The sequence below is a fragment of the Sinocyclocheilus grahami genome, unplaced genomic scaffold (assembly GCF_001515645.1).
Source record: "Sinocyclocheilus grahami isolate Dianchi unplaced genomic scaffold, SAMN03320097.WGS_v1.1 scaffold191.1, whole genome shotgun sequence".
Taxonomy (NCBI): domain Eukaryota; kingdom Metazoa; phylum Chordata; class Actinopteri; order Cypriniformes; family Cyprinidae; genus Sinocyclocheilus; species Sinocyclocheilus grahami.
Window position 1 is genome coordinate 1567482 of NW_015505370.1, and position 19084 is coordinate 1586565.

At 37.9% G+C, this 19084-nt stretch overlaps 2 protein-coding genes across 2 annotated transcripts in view; both read left to right on the forward strand.

Moving 5' to 3' along the window:
- Positions 1-5282, forward strand: part of LOC107594842 (isovaleryl-CoA dehydrogenase, mitochondrial-like) — a 10223-nt gene extending 4941 nt beyond the window's left edge. Inside the window, 7 exon segments of the mRNA XM_016285050.1 lie at positions 2006-2136; positions 2317-2413; positions 2502-2595; positions 2685-2766; positions 3668-3763; positions 3894-3966; positions 4327-5282. Of these exon segments, the coding sequence (XP_016140536.1) occupies positions 2006-2136; positions 2317-2413; positions 2502-2595; positions 2685-2766; positions 3668-3763; positions 3894-3966; positions 4327-4460 (707 nt within the window). The 3' untranslated portion in view covers positions 4461-5282.
- Positions 5283-7103: 1821 nt separating this feature from the next.
- Positions 7104-19084, forward strand: part of bahd1 (bromo adjacent homology domain containing 1) — a 41912-nt gene continuing 29931 nt past the window's right edge. The window contains exon 1 of the mRNA XM_016284990.1: positions 7104-7240. The gene's annotated coding sequence lies outside the window, so the exon portion shown is untranslated. The remainder of the gene's footprint in view (positions 7241-19084) is intronic.

A 19084-nucleotide genomic window follows, 5' to 3' on the forward strand; every position in this document is an offset into this window, starting at 1 on the left:
TCACATTACAATGATTCTAATTCTTAGTTTTGCATGATGATATGATGAATGGATGGCTCATTTTTAACGGCAGATTCAGTGGCATTAGAGCTGATCTGCGCATCACGGCAAGCTTCTGCGGCGCATATGGCCCCCGGAGCTGATCGCGGCCACTCAGTCAATGCTTGTGTTTATACCGGCCATGCTTATCACATCGGTTACATCACATTTCTTAACTGGGTGTCTACACCAGACGCGAGCGGTGCGACAAAATACAATAAAACCCAATATAATCAGTAGTGCTGTCTACACTGGATGCGGCGCGACGCAGCACGACAAATCCCGATGCCTCGTTCGATTTATGACATACTGACACAAAGCACAAATGATTTTCAACGGTCGCTTTGTCACGTCCAGTGTAGACATGGTGTGTCAGCATAGTTTGTCAGTACAGTCAGTAACGTAGCAGATTGAAAAGTTAGTATCTTTATGCAGTCCAATAGACGGCAGTGCGGTGGTGGCTTGAGTCTGTTGAATGGTGATTTAACGCTACGTTGCCACCTAGTTGGTGAGACTCAATGCTATAAAGTAAATAAACAATGTCCCCGTCTTTTACTCTCACAATGAGCTTATCATATTCGTTTGCTACATTAGTAGGGCCCTGTGATTTCTGCGATGCAGAAAACATGGACGGAATCGTGGAATCCATTCATAAAAATGGAATTTACTGTACAACACGGAATTTCATGGAATTTGGCTTATTATTGATTAAAAAATAAAAAACAGGTCAGTACACTTAAAGGGATAGTTCACCCAAAAATTTTAATTCTGTCATCATTTACTCACCCTCAAGTAGTTTCAAACCTGTATGAATGTCTTTGTTCTGCAGAACACAAAGGAAGATATTTTGAAGAATGTGGGAAACAGAGCAGTTCTGGGGCACCATTGACTTCCATAGTATTTTTTTTCTCCTACTATGGAAGTCAATGGTGCCCCAAAACAGCCTGGTTACAAACTTTCTTCAAAATATCTCCCTTTCTGTTCGGCAGAACAAAGAAATTTATACGGGTTTGGAACTACTTGAGGGTGAGTAAATGATGACAGAATTTTCATTTTTGGGTGAACTATCCCTTTAAATAAAATCACGATATAGACCATTGTCTGTGAATATTAAACTGCAAAAAACTATTTTAAATACGAATCCTCATGTTCTGCATGTTCATTCGATTACCAGAAAATACACAACTATTGAATATTATTCATTATTATTATTTATTCATTTTAGATGTTTACATTTGGAAAAGGTGTGCTTCCTGCATAAACCTGCCCCTGTTGGTTTGGCAGTATAGCTTGCTTGCCCTACACAGTTACCTTGTTTATTTTCTTAATTCAAGTTATATATATTTTGTTCTATTTGTGTTTTTTAAGTCATTTATAATAAGTGAAGTTTACTGTTAAGTGCACTGATGTCAGACTCATTTTGAATAATAAAGTTTATTGTTAAATTGTTAAATACCCTGCTTCCATTACATAGGCCTATTTGTCACATAGTGACTCACACGTGTTTGATCACCACATTTGAGTTATCATTGCAAAAAATGTGTTTATATATATTCTGTTTATATATATTCTGTTTATGTATATACTGTATTCTATATACAGTATACCAGTCAAAAGTTTGGGCACACGAATGGGAAGTGTGTCCAAACTTTTGAATATACTGTACTGTGATATAGCCTACACAAAGAATATCGGCTGATATATCGGATATGAGCTTTTCAAATAAATTTATCACTAGCAAATCATTTACTATAATGTAATGACATATTAGTGATTTATATTGTTTGAAAAACATTTAATTAGAATACATAAATACATTTGAATGGTTGTCTAAATAAAAGATGCATGGTGTAGTTAAGGCATCTACTGTACCATCAAGGGCTAAATGAGTATTGCTAACCAGACAAGCCCAGACAACACATGTTTGGCGGTCTTATTCTTTTCCCTTTTATCTGTCATCTACAAGGGGATCATTACGTGTTGAACGGTAATAAGTTCTGGATTACTAACGGACCAGACGCAGATATTCTGATTGTGTATGCTAAAACAGACCCAGAGGCAGCAGCCCGTGGCATCACTGCTTTTATCGTAGAGAAGGTTCGAAATGCTGAACCACGTCCTACTGAAAGATTGATTACCGTTTACAGTTCAGTCTGAAATCATATTACACCTAGCGTTGAGATTCTGATTGAATGTTTCATTTTTAATCTGTTGACCAGGAAGGCAGCAGCTTCAATAGATAAGCATGTCATAATCATTGTGCTTGTGTTCTTGAAGGGCATGCCAGGATTTAGCACGGCGCAGAAGCTGGATAAACTGGGAATGAGAGGATCTAACACCTGTGAACTCATCTTTGAAGACTGCAAAATCCCTGGTGTGTGAAGTCTATTATGCATATTTTTTTATGTCTGAATATGCTGGAGGTCCAAACAACATTTGAAAATGTTCTGTTGTGGTTTCAGAGGAAAACATATTGGTTCTGTTAAATAAAGGAGTATATGTTATGATGAGTGGGCTGGACCTAGAGAGACTCGTCCTGGCTTCTGGACCTGTGGGGTAATTGTTGCTCTGTTTATTTTCAGTAGCATGCTTAGAATTGTAAATTGTCTAATAGTTATTTTTGACCATTTTCTGCATTCCCTCAGCATCATGCAAGCTGTGCTTGACCATGCAATTCCTTACCTACATGTTCGTGAAGCCTTTGGACAGAAAATCTGACACTTCCAGGTATGCTTTTCACTCTGAAATATTTGAGGATTTGTTTGTTCAACATGTTTAATGTTTGTCTGTTAATAGATGAAATTACTGTTTGCCAACAAACACTCGGCCATGGTATTTCCGGGTTCATCTATTTTTAATAATACTTTTAATATGAGGTGTTTCCCTGGCTTTAGAAGTGTCGCACTATATGTGCGCTCAACAACCTGTTACGTGTCCAACAAATAAAAATGCTGAATAAATTCAAACTGCTTTTAAATGGAAACTTTTTTCAACATAAACCATAGGTATCGCTTTATAATAACTTTCTTTAACAGTAATAAACATTATAGAATTTAATTAAACATATAATTAGAACCATATTACTATACTTCAGAAGTGTGGAGTCTTTTGAAATAAATTATTACTTTTATTTGTCAAGAATCGATCAAAAGTGACAGTAAAGACTTTTCCATTCTTACAAAGTATTTCCAATTCAAATAAATGCTGTTCTTTGGAACTTTCTATTCATAAAAGAATCCTGAAAAAATGTGCTGCTTAATATTTTTATGGAAACTAATACAACCGTTTTAATCTGTGATCTTAAAAAGTAATATTGCTTGAGCATTAAATCAGCATATTAGAATGATTTCTGAAGGGTCATGTGACACTGAAGACTGGCGTAATGGCTGCTGAAAATTCAGCTTTGCAAACACAGGAATAAATTACATTTTAATATATATTAAAATAGAAAAGTAGTTTTTTTTATTGCAATACTATTTCACAATATTACTGTGGTTTTGATTAAATAGATAAGAGACTTTTCAAAAATTTGAAATGGTAGTTTATACACAATTTAATTTTATTTATGTAAAGTTATTTGTTCCCTTGGCAATAAAATTAATCAAAATAATTTTTCCCCATTGACTAGCTAATGCAAGAGAAAATGTACACACGGCTTAGTTCATGTCGACAGTATTTATACAACGTTGCCCGTGCTTGTGACAAAGGCGATTTCAGTGCTAAGGTAAGAGCTATATACCCAGTTTATGTTATTTGACTGCTTTGTTTTATAATGTTACATATCGGCTTGGAAATGATGCATACAGTGCTTGCAGAGTGTGTAGTAGCAGTACTGATTTGTGATGTTATTGTAGGACTGTGCTGGGGTAATCCTTTATTGTGCTGAGAACGCGACTCAAGTTGCCTTGGATGGAATTCAATGCCTGGGTGATTGCCTAATTGTTAGCACAGCAAAAGCTACAAGAAATAGCTCCCGATGTACCTTAGGCAGAGATCAGGGCCAAACCTTCTGTCTTTATTCATTCTTACCACAGCATGGAGTTACTGGGTGTATAAACGGCAAACAAGTCAAACTTGTACCTGTTGCCATAGATGCTTTGTGTTTTGAACATACATGCAAATTTGATTTGCCTGAGATAATTGAGCTTTCATGTGTTGATTGATGAGCTTAAAAATTGAACAATTCACGATTGTGTCAAATCGTCAGCAAATTAAGTCCTGCTAATTCAATAAGCCCAGGTTTTATGACTCAAGCTCTAGTTGACTCACATTTGTGTCTGTTCACAGGTGGAAACGGTTACATTAATGACTACCCAATGGGCCGCTTCTTAAGAGATGCTAAACTTTATGAGATAGGAGCTGGAACCAGTGAGGTCAGAAGGATGATCATTGGCAGAGCCTTCAATGACATGTTCAAATAAGAACAGCACTTATCGAATGAGAATATGATTCTGCACAGACTGTGTCGCTGTGGCCAGATATTTCATTTCACCTGGCATCCTAATTTTAACACCTTTATTAATGTGAAGTGTTATTGCTAATCAGTTACAAGAACATTAATGCAAAACTACATGTCATGGTGTTTTCTTTGGATGTCAAAAGCTGTTTAAATGATGTTCTGTAATAATACATACATGGTGAAGTGGTCTCACGTACAAGAATTAATGAAATAGTAATAGATGCACAAACCTTAAGTCATTTTAAAAGGACAGATTATGAATTTTTCTTATGTAGTTGAACAGTTAAGTTCAAATTTGCTGAAGAAAAAATGCTTATGATGATGGAAACAGCCAGAACAATTAATTTGTCCCAGGTGCCTTTTTCATGTGACATGAGTGTTTCTGTAGCATACATGTACAGCACTTGCAGTTGTCTTGTCGTTGCTTTTTTTCTCAGAAAATGGTCACTCCGTGTAAGCTATTCTGCATATCACCTCATAATCATCATTATTTGGGGCTCTTTTTCAAGGGTTTCTTTATAGAGGATATTTATTGAATTGTGTGTAATTCAGACATTCTTTTCCTCTTTCATTTCTTTGTATTTTAAGATTGTGTAATCTTAAGATTAAAAAGAAGTAGCAGTTTTTTTTAAGTAAGCTGTTGTATTGACCTATCATACCTTTGTTTTTTTTTTAGAAACCTGCCTTACTGAATGATCACTTCATTGAAGAAAATGATTGTTTAGAATATATAGTTCAGTCATGAAACTCTAGATGGCGCATTCTGATGGGGTGTTAACGTAACTGATGATATTCAGAGAGTTAAACGACTTGGCACAAGCTGATTGGTTCATGCTGCATATGCAGCCAATGAGCTTACTGCCTTGTATTTATATGGCTGGCTAGCATTCACTTGAGATTCCTGCAGCGCGCTTTCAGAGTTCTCTGAAACCCTACACCTTCCCCAGCTCCACCTGTATAGATCTGCTACTGGTTATTTTATATGCTATTTGTGCAGCAGCAGCATGTCTTAAATACTCACGGCACCGTATCGCCATATAAGTTCCTGTACTTGCTTGCAGCGGCAGCAATAATATACAACTACAGCAATAACCAACAGCGGCAGCAATTCAGCAGCAGCGTAACAGATCTGTTCCGCCAAGACCAAAGGCATTAACATTGTCATATCCATCACCATGCTAAAATGTTCAGAGAGTTGTCATGATTGAAATAAATGTTATCTTCCTTTCATCTATTTGTACTGAATTCTGTTGTCTGAAAGTTGTGCTTTCAGATTTGATTTATTTTCAGAAATGTCTTAAATTAGCAGTGTTATTTTAGTATTATGTGTATATTACAGTATATTAGCAATATTTTAGCTTTTATTTTCATATTAATATTGTTTAAAAATATTTCTCTTTTAATTCATTTTTAATTTCAATTTTAGTGTTTGTAATTTCAGTAGCTCTTTATTTCAATTAGTTGCACAAAGCAACAGTTCCAGTTTTCATTCATGTTTTAAGTTTTTCATCTTATATTTTATTTCAGCTTAATTGAATTTTTAACAGTTTTAGTTAACAATAACAACACTAAAGCCTATTGTTTTGTGAAATAAGATGACTCAGCTGTTCACTATTTCTATTATCAGTACATTTCTTTAATACTTAAAATTGAAAATCTAAATCAAATGTATAAAATCAAAATATATTTATAATTCCATATTATCTATTCCCAGTTTTAGGATAGGCCTATACTTCATTCGTAATATTAATATAATTAATTGTGACCGATAAAACTATAATTGATTAGTTGTGAGTTAAAAGACCTTGTAAAAAATAAACCTTTATAGACACTGTTCATTGAATATGCATAGATATTTTGTGACAACAAATAAACAAGTGAGTTTATTTCTGTATCCAAGTTCAGTTTCAAAACGATATCAATACTGGAATTGTTTGAAGGGATTGCTGAATTCACAAAATATTATTTTATTAATTCAATAAGAACTAGGCACAAGCACACTGTTAGAGAAAAGACAATGTGGTTTATGACAGTGTATTCTGATACTTTCCGCTTGTCAAATGTATGTCCATAAACTGTAGTCAGTCAATGTGATGAGCTACACCTGTGTGATATTGAGGGGGACTGACTTCATAAATAAACTAAAGTCTGAGCTTAGAAAAGCTCTAGCATCATTCACTTGCTGATTTCACATGTTAGATATATAAGCTCAAGTAAGATTCATAAGATCAAGTGTCTAAATGTTTTTTTGGAGCCACTGTTTTAATAATGGGTTTTCATGTTCCACATGTGCCCATAGCCCTTTAAGAAACTCCATGTTGTTCCAGCCATGCGTTACGTCAGCACACTGGCCGTGTTACAAAACCTAGTGAGTTGCCTATATAGACAGCATAACGGACATCATAGACGTGTTCCTAACCCGCATTTTTGAGCATTACAGGTACGTGCAGCATGTTTTACAGAATCAAAGACGCGTTGTGCGTCAGTTCAGTTGACTATGATACCTAAACATGCAGTCTATGTAGGCAGCGTTTAAGGTTTTGTGACAACGCCATTGACAGCGGATGGTGGTGTTACGTAAACTTCATGGCAAAAGTGTTTGTGTCTGCTCTATTCCAGGTGTTCTCCTCAGGATGACAGTACAATGAGCTGCTCTTCCCATGTATCCAACAGAGAAACGACACCGGACTAGCAGTGTGTTACCAATAAACTCTGTCATTTAAATCCACGACACCACTCAAGGTAAGAGAATCTGTGCGTTTAAAAATAATGAAGTTTTAGGCTAAAGTCGATATTTTTAGCGTGCTGTCCTCCAACATTAAGTTTCATTTAAGCCCGGCACACTGAAGTAATTAAGAGGGCTTTTAGACAAGAAGTCCAATTAATCGTTTAGTTTCGTTATTCATAATGACAGGGTTGTTGTCTATACATCACATTCCTACGCGACGCGTCAAAACTGGAGCGCTCCCATTATAATCAACGAATTCGTCCGAAGGTTTTTGCGCTCGCTGTAGATTATAAAGAGAGCGTTCGAGTTTGTCGCGTCGCGTTGCTCGCAGTGCAGGCGATGAGTTGTTTGTCTAAGCTTTTGTTTGTTAGTAACGCATTTTCGGGTTGCAGTCTTTACTCTTGATTGTTCTCTTGCAAAAACACTGGAACATGTTTGCTTCTCTTCACCTTGTCGGACTTTTGTTCGAATAGTTACAAAAGGGCCAGGTTTCAAACAAGTGAATTTTGGAAAATGATGATGCTGATTGATAATTTTCCTTTGCTTTTTGTATACTGGATCAAAGACGAAAAGGGGGGTTCAAGCATAAAAAGTGTAATACAGCTTTAAATGGTTTTCCCCCATGTATACTGTTTCATTTTATGGGTTTTTTTTCTGAGCAAAAAAATAATGACTATCAGACATTTTTAACCATAATTTACAGAAGACACCCACTAAAATGTCATTCAGTGTAACAATAATTATACCATACATTGTTAGCCATATTTTAAACAAGAATCATTTAACGACAAATTAAAAGATTATATTTAAGGATGCAGTGCAGCCCTCAAATACCTTTTTAAATCTTTATACTTTGCCTTCAAACCACTAGGTTTTACCCATTTGTCAGCAAGAAGTTTTTGTAAGGAAGTGAAAGTAATTTAAAATATAAAAATATTTAGTATGATCACATTCTTTTATCTATATCATTAAATACTGGTCAGAATAAGTATATTGTTTTTGCCATTTCACTGAATGACGTGTTTTTGTAATTTAGGATTGCCACACCATGGAAAGATGAAATGATCAAATATTTAAGAGCAATAAAGTCACTTTTCTTGCAGCACCATGTCTTCCAGGTGCCATCTGATTATGTCACAGACTGTTTTTTAATATGATTTCAGAATGGCTTCTTGTTCCTGTTACACTGAATGATCTCTGATAAACTGCATTTTCAGGACAAAAGTCCCTTGGTTATTTAAATACTTTAAAAAAAGCAATAAGACATAATCCTTTTAACCTCTTAAGACCCGAGAAACAAAAAAAAAAAAGAGCTTTTCCTGCACACATTCCTTTTTGTCAACTCTATCAGTCATAAATGTTTCAGACACATCTAGAACATCACCAAACTTTCTAGTCCGAGCACGCGTTACCGCGCAGGCAGAAAAGACAGACGGAAATTGTTGACCCACATCAATCTGTTCACACAACCCAGTCACATCTGGCGTGTCCACTACAATAGGCCGAGGAAACACCTTACCACCAGCTATATCGTTACCCAAAATCAGATCAACTCCCTCAACAGGAAGCTGAGATCGTACTCCTAACTTCGTGAACCCTGTAAACAAATCAGACTGGAGATAAACTGAATGCAAAAGGCACTAACACAACCAAGCTCAATGCCACGGATTAACACACTCGCTCCGCAGTATGACTGTTCAGAAAATTCTAGTGCACTTTCCAAGATGAACGACTGAACCGAACCCGTATCTCGCAAGATTGTAATCGGCTTCAAATCTCCCTGCTCCTCTGAAAGAGATACAGAACCATTCGTAATAAATGGGCAGTATAACTCAGTATGTGAACTAGAAAACTGAGATGGCATGGAAGCAGTATGGACCAAAGCAACTCCTTTTGGTTTTTCAGGAGGCTTACCCTGATTCCAACGCTTACGGTCTACAATTAAATGTCCTGGCTCACGGAAAAAAAAAAACACCGTCTTTCTCCTTCACGAGACACATTTGTGTTACGAAACACATTCGACATGGCTCCTCTACTCCCTCGTGTTCCCTTACCCTTATTAAAAACTCTCGAGCTGTTTCTCACAGAAAATTCAACAGATTAACCCTTTTTCTCTCTACACACAGACGGAGTAAAAACAGTTTTGTGCGTGAGCACAAATTCATCTGCCAAAACAGCGGCTTTCGGCACGGACAATACCTTTTGCTCATTTAGATATACAACAATATCCTCCGAAACAACTTAAAATCCTCCAACAATAAAAGTTCTTAACTGCTCAAACGTGGTAACTCTGCTTGCTGTACACCATTTATCAAACAACAGTTTTCTCACGAACAAACTCACTAAAGGATTCACTGGCTATTTTCTGATGGTTTCGGAATCTCTGACGATAAGCTTCAGGTACTAATTCGTACGCTCGCAACACCGCAGCCTTAATATCATAGTCGAGACTTTGCTCGATAGGTAAAGCTGTACACTTCCTGAGCTTTACCCACTAACTTACACTGCAGAAGCAACGACCACAACTCTTTCGGCCAATGCAAGGTAGCTGCAATACGCTCAAAAGCGACGAAGAAAGAATCTACCTCAGTCTCTCTAAAATGAGGTGCAAGTGTGACATATTTACTCACATCAAGACTGGTTACAGACTCACCAACAGACAAAGTAGCAGCGTGTGGCGGACTTTGCTCCGATACAGCTGAAACTGACGTATTCACTGGCGAACGAGGAGATGGAGGTCTAGACCTAGGCATAGGCACAGGTGCATTAAATTGCTCTTTGGCTTGTAATTCCAGCCTACGTAATTTAAACTTACTATCAGCCTGCAACTCCAAAGTTCGAAAATTAAGCAGCTGCACATCATAATCCTGTTTCTTTAACTGCAGATCCAACTCCTTCAACTTAATCGCTAACATAGGATCAAAACGAGGATGACTAGGATCAATGTTAGGAAAAGAAAACGTTTCCTCACCTACCTCAGCTTCAACACTCTTCCGTGGTAACCCTTCCACAGATTCATCCGGCAAAATTCCAGCCTCTACCAACTTGTTATACAACTTCTCTTTAACTACCTGTTTTGGCCCCTCCCTAGGAACAGAAAAATTAAATAAATCCACAATCTGCAACAAATCAGCCTTACGACACTTGTTAAAGACCTCCGTAGTAGGAGATAACGTAAACGACGTTAAATCAAATTCCATATTTGACCGTAAATTCATCCCGCACCAAAAGACAATTACCAGGCAAACAAACGCATGGTTAATTCCGCCAAATACCTTCATTGATACGTACTGAACGAATCCGCAACATATGGTACCTTCATTAACAAGCCATAAACAAATCTCCAAGTCATCTTACCCTTCACTGATACGCCCAAATAAACCTCCACAATGTATTACCTGCTCCAAACGAGTCCCTAGTTTATGTTATCCGCAACAAACGAACGCCCTATTTAGACCATCCGTGACGAACAACCGGCCGAACGAGCCCCCAATTTATGTTACGACCCTGGTCTAGGTCAGGACCGCAACATAAACGACACAACAATGAATGGCTGTTTAAGTACTCATTTTAATTCGATCCGGGGGAATTTATAGTACAGGTCTCATCTCTGGTCCACTCACCAGCAGTCTCTCATTAAGCCTTGAACCAATCCTGGTAGAGAGGAAACAACAGGAACACATCCACAACATACAATACGTCTTAGATGTAACATAATAATATTTCATAGAATATAGAAATATAATTTCTTTCCCTGTTCATTTGTTATGTCTCCCAAAATGCTAATAAACATGCTTTTAGTCCCGGTGTCCTCATATGAGGACATGTATGAAATCAACGTCCTGTTTCGTAACAAAGTCATATTTTGATTTGAAACCCCATAACATTTTCCTGAGATGTTGATTTATGACAGACAGTTTAAAAATTAGACAGATTTAAATTATAATTACAAAATATTATCATATTTCCATAAGAGTGTCACTAAATTAATTTCAGACATTTTTGAAGACCAAGGAGAGGGAGTGGTCATAGTGAAACATCCAAACATTTAGTATCTCTGAAAAGCCCTGAATGTGCAATTTTACACTTTAGAACATTATTTCCCCCATATTTTGACATGTTATTTTCACAAAAGTCATTTGAAATATGAAAGTAGACACTTTACTTGCAATCAACATGTTTATGCATTCAAAATGACTTTTGTAAATTGAATTTGATGCGAACACCAAAATGGTGATATCTCGTCTTTGAACCATGCTGCATTTTATTGGATCTTAAAAAGCTTTAGTTTTGTTAACTGAGGCTATTTTTTATTGAATGTCACCCAACGAAAGTGTTTTGACCTTTTTTTTTAAAGAAAATACCAGAATGTTAAAAAAATATATATATACACACACACAGTGGTGTGAAAAGGTTTTGCCCCCTTCCTGTTTTTTTTTTTTTTGCATATTTGTCACACTTAAAAGATTCAGATCATCAAACTAATTTTAATATTACACAAAGATAATGCAAGTAAATGCAAAATGCAGTTTTTAAATGATGATTTCTTTTATTAAGGGAAAAAAGAGGTCCAAACCTGCCTGGCCCTACGTGAAAAAGTAATTGCCCCCTAAATCTAATAACTGGTTGTGCCACGCTTTGCAGCAACAACTGCAATCAAGTGTTTGCGATAACTGACAATGAGTCTTTCACATCGCTGTGAAGTTATATATTATTAAGTTATATATATAATAAGTTACAGAATTTTCTAACAATTTAAACTTACTTTTGTTCTTGTGAAATATATACTTGAAATACATTTGTATCATCGTGATTATGAAAATTTAATGTTGATGTTAGACATGAGGAAGAGCATATTAAATGTTTTGACTCATGTATTTAGGTCAAATGTATATATTTTTTAGTGTACTACAAGATGATGGTGCACTTATATTTGCCTTAATAAGCTATATTTATGTTTTATGACATTGCTGGATGACCGTGTTCACATATTACTGTGCTGTGAGATGTGACGATACTAGTTAAAACTTCTGTGTCTGTCGAAAAAGAGTGATATTGCTGTTCATTTACCTGACTAGAGATGACATTATAGTTGTCTGTCTTTCAAGTACTATCTACAGTTGTTTTAATCAAGAGAGCAAAGGTCATTTTAAGACTTTGGTTTTGTTCATTTATTCACTTTTCGCCGAAAGTTTTTAAAATTACACATCAGTTGTTGTTACCTTTTTCAGTTAGGTCCATAACACCCATAATGTAGATATGTCATAATTTAAAAATACTTATTTCAGTGTAACACCCATAATGTAGATATGTCATAATTTAAAAATACTTATTTCAGTGTATGTATTCTATGTTGTCACTAATAGTTGAGTCATTCTCATGTGATGAAGCAGGCTTTTTTTCTGACATTAGAATATATATATATATATATATATATATATATATATAAACACTTAAAAGTCATGACAAACAAGCTGATATGAAACTGTATTTTAGGCCACATGACTGAAACTGATAGGTAAGCTTTTTTTGTTTATAATATTTCTCATGTTTTCTGAATTTTCAGTTAGTACATTGGTGGGTTTGATCAGCTACTGGCTTGCCAGTTTTATGGCTATTATTATGCAGAACCTCTTTTCATACTGTTGCCATGTTGAGGAGCTAGCGTATGTTCTGTTGTCCCATTTTCTGATCCAATTACAGGATTTCTGAATGATGTTGGATTATGTAGTCTGATGTTCAATGCGGTTTAATTCACATTCCTTTTGGCTGCCTTTTTAAGTGCCTGAATTCTAAAATAATGACTATATGTTCATGTTGAATTGTTTTGTTTTTACATTTCATTTGTTTTGTTTGATCTAAATGGCTTCATAAAAGTAAATGTGGTCTTGAAAGTTGAAAATCTACACTTACAAGGCAATGTTCTCCAAAACATTTCCTACTAACCATCCAAAACAGTCAGCTAAAGGTGAAATGTTTTGACAAAACCGACAAGGTAAAATATAACCTAGAGTCTAAATGCTACAATCAAGAGAGGATATGAATAGCGCACAGGTCTGCTGAATATAAAGTGACAGTAATTATGGTATTACGTAGATGGAAAGCTTGAAGCTGAAGGAAAAGAAACAAGCAGTATAAATAAAAATTATAAAGGGTTTTATTCCCTGTTTAGGGCTTCAGGGTCCATTATATGTATTGTGGTCCTCAAGAGTATTACCTTCCTTGTAAATATTTTGATTGGTAAATAGGAAGCAATGTTTCTAAACCTATCTAAATGTATGCATCCAATATTGACAGAAATTGATAGATACATATACAGTATATATCAAAATTAAATATCAAACAGTTTTCAGATATAGAAAGTTTTCTTTTGCGCTCATCCTATTTTCTTTGTCAAATGCGCTTAGTACAGCTCAGTCTCTCACTGAATCAATTCAGCTCATATTTAACATGAATTATCACCTCTTGGGAAAAAGAAATCCATCAAACATGTATGCACGATTAGGATTTTTCACTGAGCAGATCATCAGTGATATCCCATTACAGACAGCAGCTTATGTGCAGCAAATTGACTTTTAGATTAATGGTCCATAACCCCTTTTACCAAATTTGTACAACATGGAGTATAACAGGGCCGCCTCGTCTCCACTCGTTGCACATCAAATCTGAAAATTTGACACGGAGAATTGGATTTAAAAAGACAAAGTTGTAATGATTACACAACGGCTTCACTGTATTGATATGCATTGCAAGTGGAGATACAGGGTATGCACTGGTTCATATTTAGAGCATTGATTCTTTTGCTGATACAAACAAGATATAAAATAATAGCTTCTATTGATTTAATAAATTCGCTTTGCTGCTGATCTGCCAGAGCTAATATAAATGTCTTCCAGCGGAACTAAGGGACAAAGACACTTACAGAATTTGAACCAAGCAAAGCAAAAATTAGGGATATTAGGGATATATGTATATTGGCATCAGTAACTTGCTGATATTAGAGATTTTTAAAATTATGTTGTATATTGTATATTGGCCATGCTCATTTCCCCTATTTTTACATTAAGATTATCCTGGGTAAATCTCAAAATAAATATTAATTTGTCATACTGTGCATTAAAATATTGTGATGAAATTCACTTTAATGTATTTAAAACGGCTATAGAACTTTAATATATTTTTAATATCACCTACCCGAAATGTATGTTGTATTGCACACTTTGACCATGAAATCTCGGACTTGTTTATAGTCTTCCCATCCTTTCCCATTTAAAAAGTTTACTTTTGCACTGAAAAAAAATATATAATCTGACCAGATAAACAAGCTTTTCATGCTCTGTTTTAAATATTTAAAACGTCTCCTTCCTCGTGCATCTTTAAGGATTCATTTCCAAACAGTGCTTTGAATTATTACAAATGTCAGCTGACTAATCAGCGATGACTAATTGTTGTTTTCCCTTGACGGCAATGTACTGAAAGCTGTTCTTGGAAGCCTATAGAGTTGCAGTATCTCACTGGTGACACTATGAAACAAATGTGTCATTTTTATTAAGATAATTTAGGGTGAGATTAGGGTTATTTGAGTTACAGACTCACATGTCCCTTCTTTTTATCTCAGCAATCCCCAAAGGCAAGACATTCTTCAGTCTGCATTAAAAGTACTTTTATTACAGGATTTCTATTTGAATGAAGACGCTGTGGAATGTTCTTCACTACCCTGAGATTTCCAGCTCGCACATATACTTGATGGGGAAGAGTCGTTTCATGTGGCTAATCTTAAACCCATCAGACACTACGGTCCCGTGCCAGAGTCACAGCTGTGAAATTTACTGGTGTGTTCGGGGAGAGGACGGGGGGTAAGTGTGGCCACCGAAACCAGATTCAGCTGTTTGTGGCTTTGCAGCTGTAGTCGACGTGAATGGGGTTGAAGCTCTCCTGGTCTATTATTGCTGCTAAAGTGTTTATGCTAAAAGGACGATAAAGCCTTTTCATGAGGCACTCTAAAATCTTCCAAGCCAGACCTCAGGCTTCCCCTGAAGCTTGTGGAGCACATGGTCTTCAGAATCACAGATGGCAACGCCCAGCGTGTGAGAACACAAGATTGAGCCTCCGTTGTTTGTGCTGGTTGTTACTACACAGCTGGAAACCCAGTCAAACTATTGTTGATTTTTTTCTCTCAGAATGCTGAAAGCATCTAAAGGAGTCTATTCTTTCACTGAAATCTTAACAAGATTTGTCATATGACTGTATTCTGAGAAAAAAAACATCCCTTGCGCTTTCCTTGGCACTTTGCCCTGTGTCTTTCATGCCTTTTGAAGACTCTTTAACAGCTAACAAGAGTTTGACTTCCTGTGTTCTGTCAGTTCAGTGGCAACATACTGTCATCTGAGGGTCTGAACTAACACCAGCAAACAAATTAGCTTGCTGTTTACATCCAAAATCTCTTCACTCTTTCTTTAGATGTTTTGAAAGATCTTCAACACTCTTTTCAGTGTATGGCTGAATAACCATTTATGTTCAACTTGACCGCAACTTTAAATCAAACTAATCAAATTAATTGTGGAAATTTTTCCTAAAAAGAATAGTCCACCCAAAAATGAACATTGTCATCATTGACTTCCCCTAGTGTCATTTCAAATCTGTATGACTTTCTTTCTTTTGCGGAACACAAAAGAAGATATTTTGAAGAATGTTGTTAACCAAACAGTTTTGTTTCTCTTTCAAAAAATCGCTCTGTATCTCACTATGGGAAACACCTCAGGCATGATAGCACCAATCACACCACGTCTGTCCGCAGGGCAGACAAATCACAGCTCATGACCAGGAACCCACACCCTTCCTATATATACTGCTGTGATGCCTGAAACAGCATTCCTGATCTCTTCCCCGTGAAGACTTTCTTTCAGCACCTAGGTTGCCCTGATCCAGTTCACAGACATACCGTTAAGGTTGACGTTGCAAAACGCGGTGCAGTTGCAATCGGTTTGATTGTTTGCTTGTTACTGAGTTTCTCTACATCGCTTTCAATAGAGCAGTCTCCAATAGCTAATGCGTCAAGGCGAGCTACAAGTCTGACTTGTCCACCATATCGGTGTCTAAGATTGCAGTGGAGAGAAGGAAAGATGCCCCTTCCCGCTCTTGTCCGGCAGCTTGTGGATTCATGATCTCCGGTAGAGATCCCCATCCGATGTGTATCACTTGCATGGGTGTTAAGCATGCTCAGGCTGCATTGGTGGATGCAGAAAGTTGTGCACACTGTCGGGTCATGCAGGCAAGGATCTTGGAATGAAGGCTTCGGGTGGCCACTTCCTCTAAAGATGATCGTGTCACTCGGCTATCCCTCTGGCTAAAGGGGCTCAACCCTCTCCTCCGTGGGATCTTTCTTTTATGGGGGGATATTATGAATTCTAAGTCCTCCAAGCTTAGACAGTTTTTTTTCGACCAACAGCTGCTAGAGGAAGGCGGGCGGGGGGTGGGAGGGTGATGAGGAGGGCGATATGTTAGCTCACCTCCTCAGAGATAAGCCAGATGAGGAGGATGACGCTATCCTGTCTGTGGCCCAAGCGTCCAGGCCTGTGAGCACACAGACTGGTGATCTGCCGTCAAATGTGATGGATTGTGACTTAGTGGAGGCTTGTAAATGTGCAACAGCTAAGCTTAACATCGCTTGGCCAATAATTCCGGGGGACCCGGGATTTAAACGGGATATTTACGACAGTAAAAGGCCTTCCCCTGGCGAAACAACTGCTTCCTGCTTTACCGGCGTGCAGTGACAGAGATGAAGTGATCGTGGGATAAGCCCTTCTCTCATAGAGTGTGTGTCAAGGGCTACTCTTTACTGGATGTGAACGAGATGGAGAAGATCGGGCTTTCTAACCCTCCCTAACAGCCAGTGGCTCACCACCTGCACCCGAACAGGCGGACCACTCTCTCATCTGCCAGCCAGTGGCAGAGCCAGGATGTTTTCACATGGGTGGCCAGGGAGGGGCCAGCAACCAGTCTGGGGTGGCACAGAAATATTCATTATTTCAATATAAAAATGTTTCACTGTAAAGTACTGGACTGTTTTAGTACCTAAAACACAACTGAATACAATGAATTTCTACTTAATTGTAGTTGAGATATTTGTGAATTAGGTCAAGTAATACTAAGTGAATATGACAATTTTTGTCCAGGTATTTTAATAAAGGGGCTCACTGTTCACGATGTTCGCACTGTTCGCGATGGCGCTGACGCTGATGGCTGCCTCCGTGGCGTGCTCCGCAGTTGTTTTTAGGTTTTTGTTAGTTTGTCCTGTCTTTAGTTATATCCCTGCAATCAGTTTCACAAGAGACAAACTGCTGGACATTCGGAAGTGCACACCACCCGATATTTCACTGGTTTTCGACTATTCTGATGTTTTGCTGGACATTGTAGTCGGGGGAGCTGCGGCGCTGATCAAGCGCTTCAGGACGCGCAGATGGGGGAAGCGAGCCGGCGCCCTCGTCAAGCTCAGGCAGCGCGGATTCAGAACGCCGTTGCCTAGCATCCATCTGGCGAACCTTCGCTCTCTACTCAACAAAACGGACAAACTCCTTCTGCTCTCCCGGATAAATAAGGATTTTTCAAACTCTGCTGCTCTGTGTTTCACGAAAACTTGGCTGAAAGACGCCATTCCGGACAGTGCATTGAATCTTCCAGGCTTTCAGCTGTTCAGAGCGGATCGCGACGCAGAATCAATGGGGAAATCACGCGGCGGCGGGACATGCTTTTACATCAATGAGAGGTGGTGTACAGATGTAACTGTGTTAAATAAGATGTGCTGTTCAGATCTAGAAGTGCTCTTCATTAACTGCAAACCGTTCTATTCCCCGCAGGAGTTTTGCTCATTCATTCTCGTAAGTGTCTACATTCCTCCGCAAGTGCACGTGAGTGCCGCTTTACAGAAACTCGCTGATCAGATCACAGACACAGAACAACACCCGGACTCTGTTTTAATCATTCTCTGGGACTTTAATAAAGCAAATCTCTCCCGTGAACTGCCAAAATACAGACAGCACATCACGTCCCACCAGAGACAGTAATATATTGGATCACTGTTACACCACAATAAAGAATGCATATCACTCTGTCCCACGGGACTAATGAAGCAGAGCAGGATTTACAAGCTTGTTTTGACCTCACTGATTGGAGTGTTTTTGAAGCTGCTGCCACAGATCTGGACAAGCTCACAGAGACTGTAACATCTTATATCAGTTTCTGTGAAGATATGTGCATTCCTACCAGGACTCATTTAACCTACAACAACGACAAACCATGGTTCACTGCAAAACTCAGACAGCTCCGTCAGGCCAAAGAAGATGCTTACAGTAAGGGGGAAAATGTCTTGTATAAACAGGCTAAATACACACTGGAAAAGGAGATCAGAGTGGCAAAGAGGAATTATTCAGAAAAAATAAGGATTCAATTCTCTTCCAGTGACTCAGTATCAGTGTGGAAAAGTCTGAAAGAAATCACCAACTACAAGACTCCATCCCCCAGCACTGTGGAGAATCAACATTTGGCAGACGATCTGAATGAGTTCTACTGCAGGTTTGAAAAAAAAACCACACCCGCCCTGAACACCTCTCCAGAGTCTCCACGCAACCATTCACACCTCCAGCAACCCCCCTCTCCCCCACACCTGCAATTCAGATCAGCAAAGACGAGGTGCGCCAGGTATTCCGGAAGCAGAAAAGGAAAAAAGCACCAGGCCCAGATTGTGTTACACCAGTCTGTCTGAAATCCTGTGCTGACCAGCTGGCCCCCATCTTCACACAGATCTTCAACAGATCACTGGAGCTGTGCGAAGTCCCTTCATGCTTCAAACGCTCCACCAT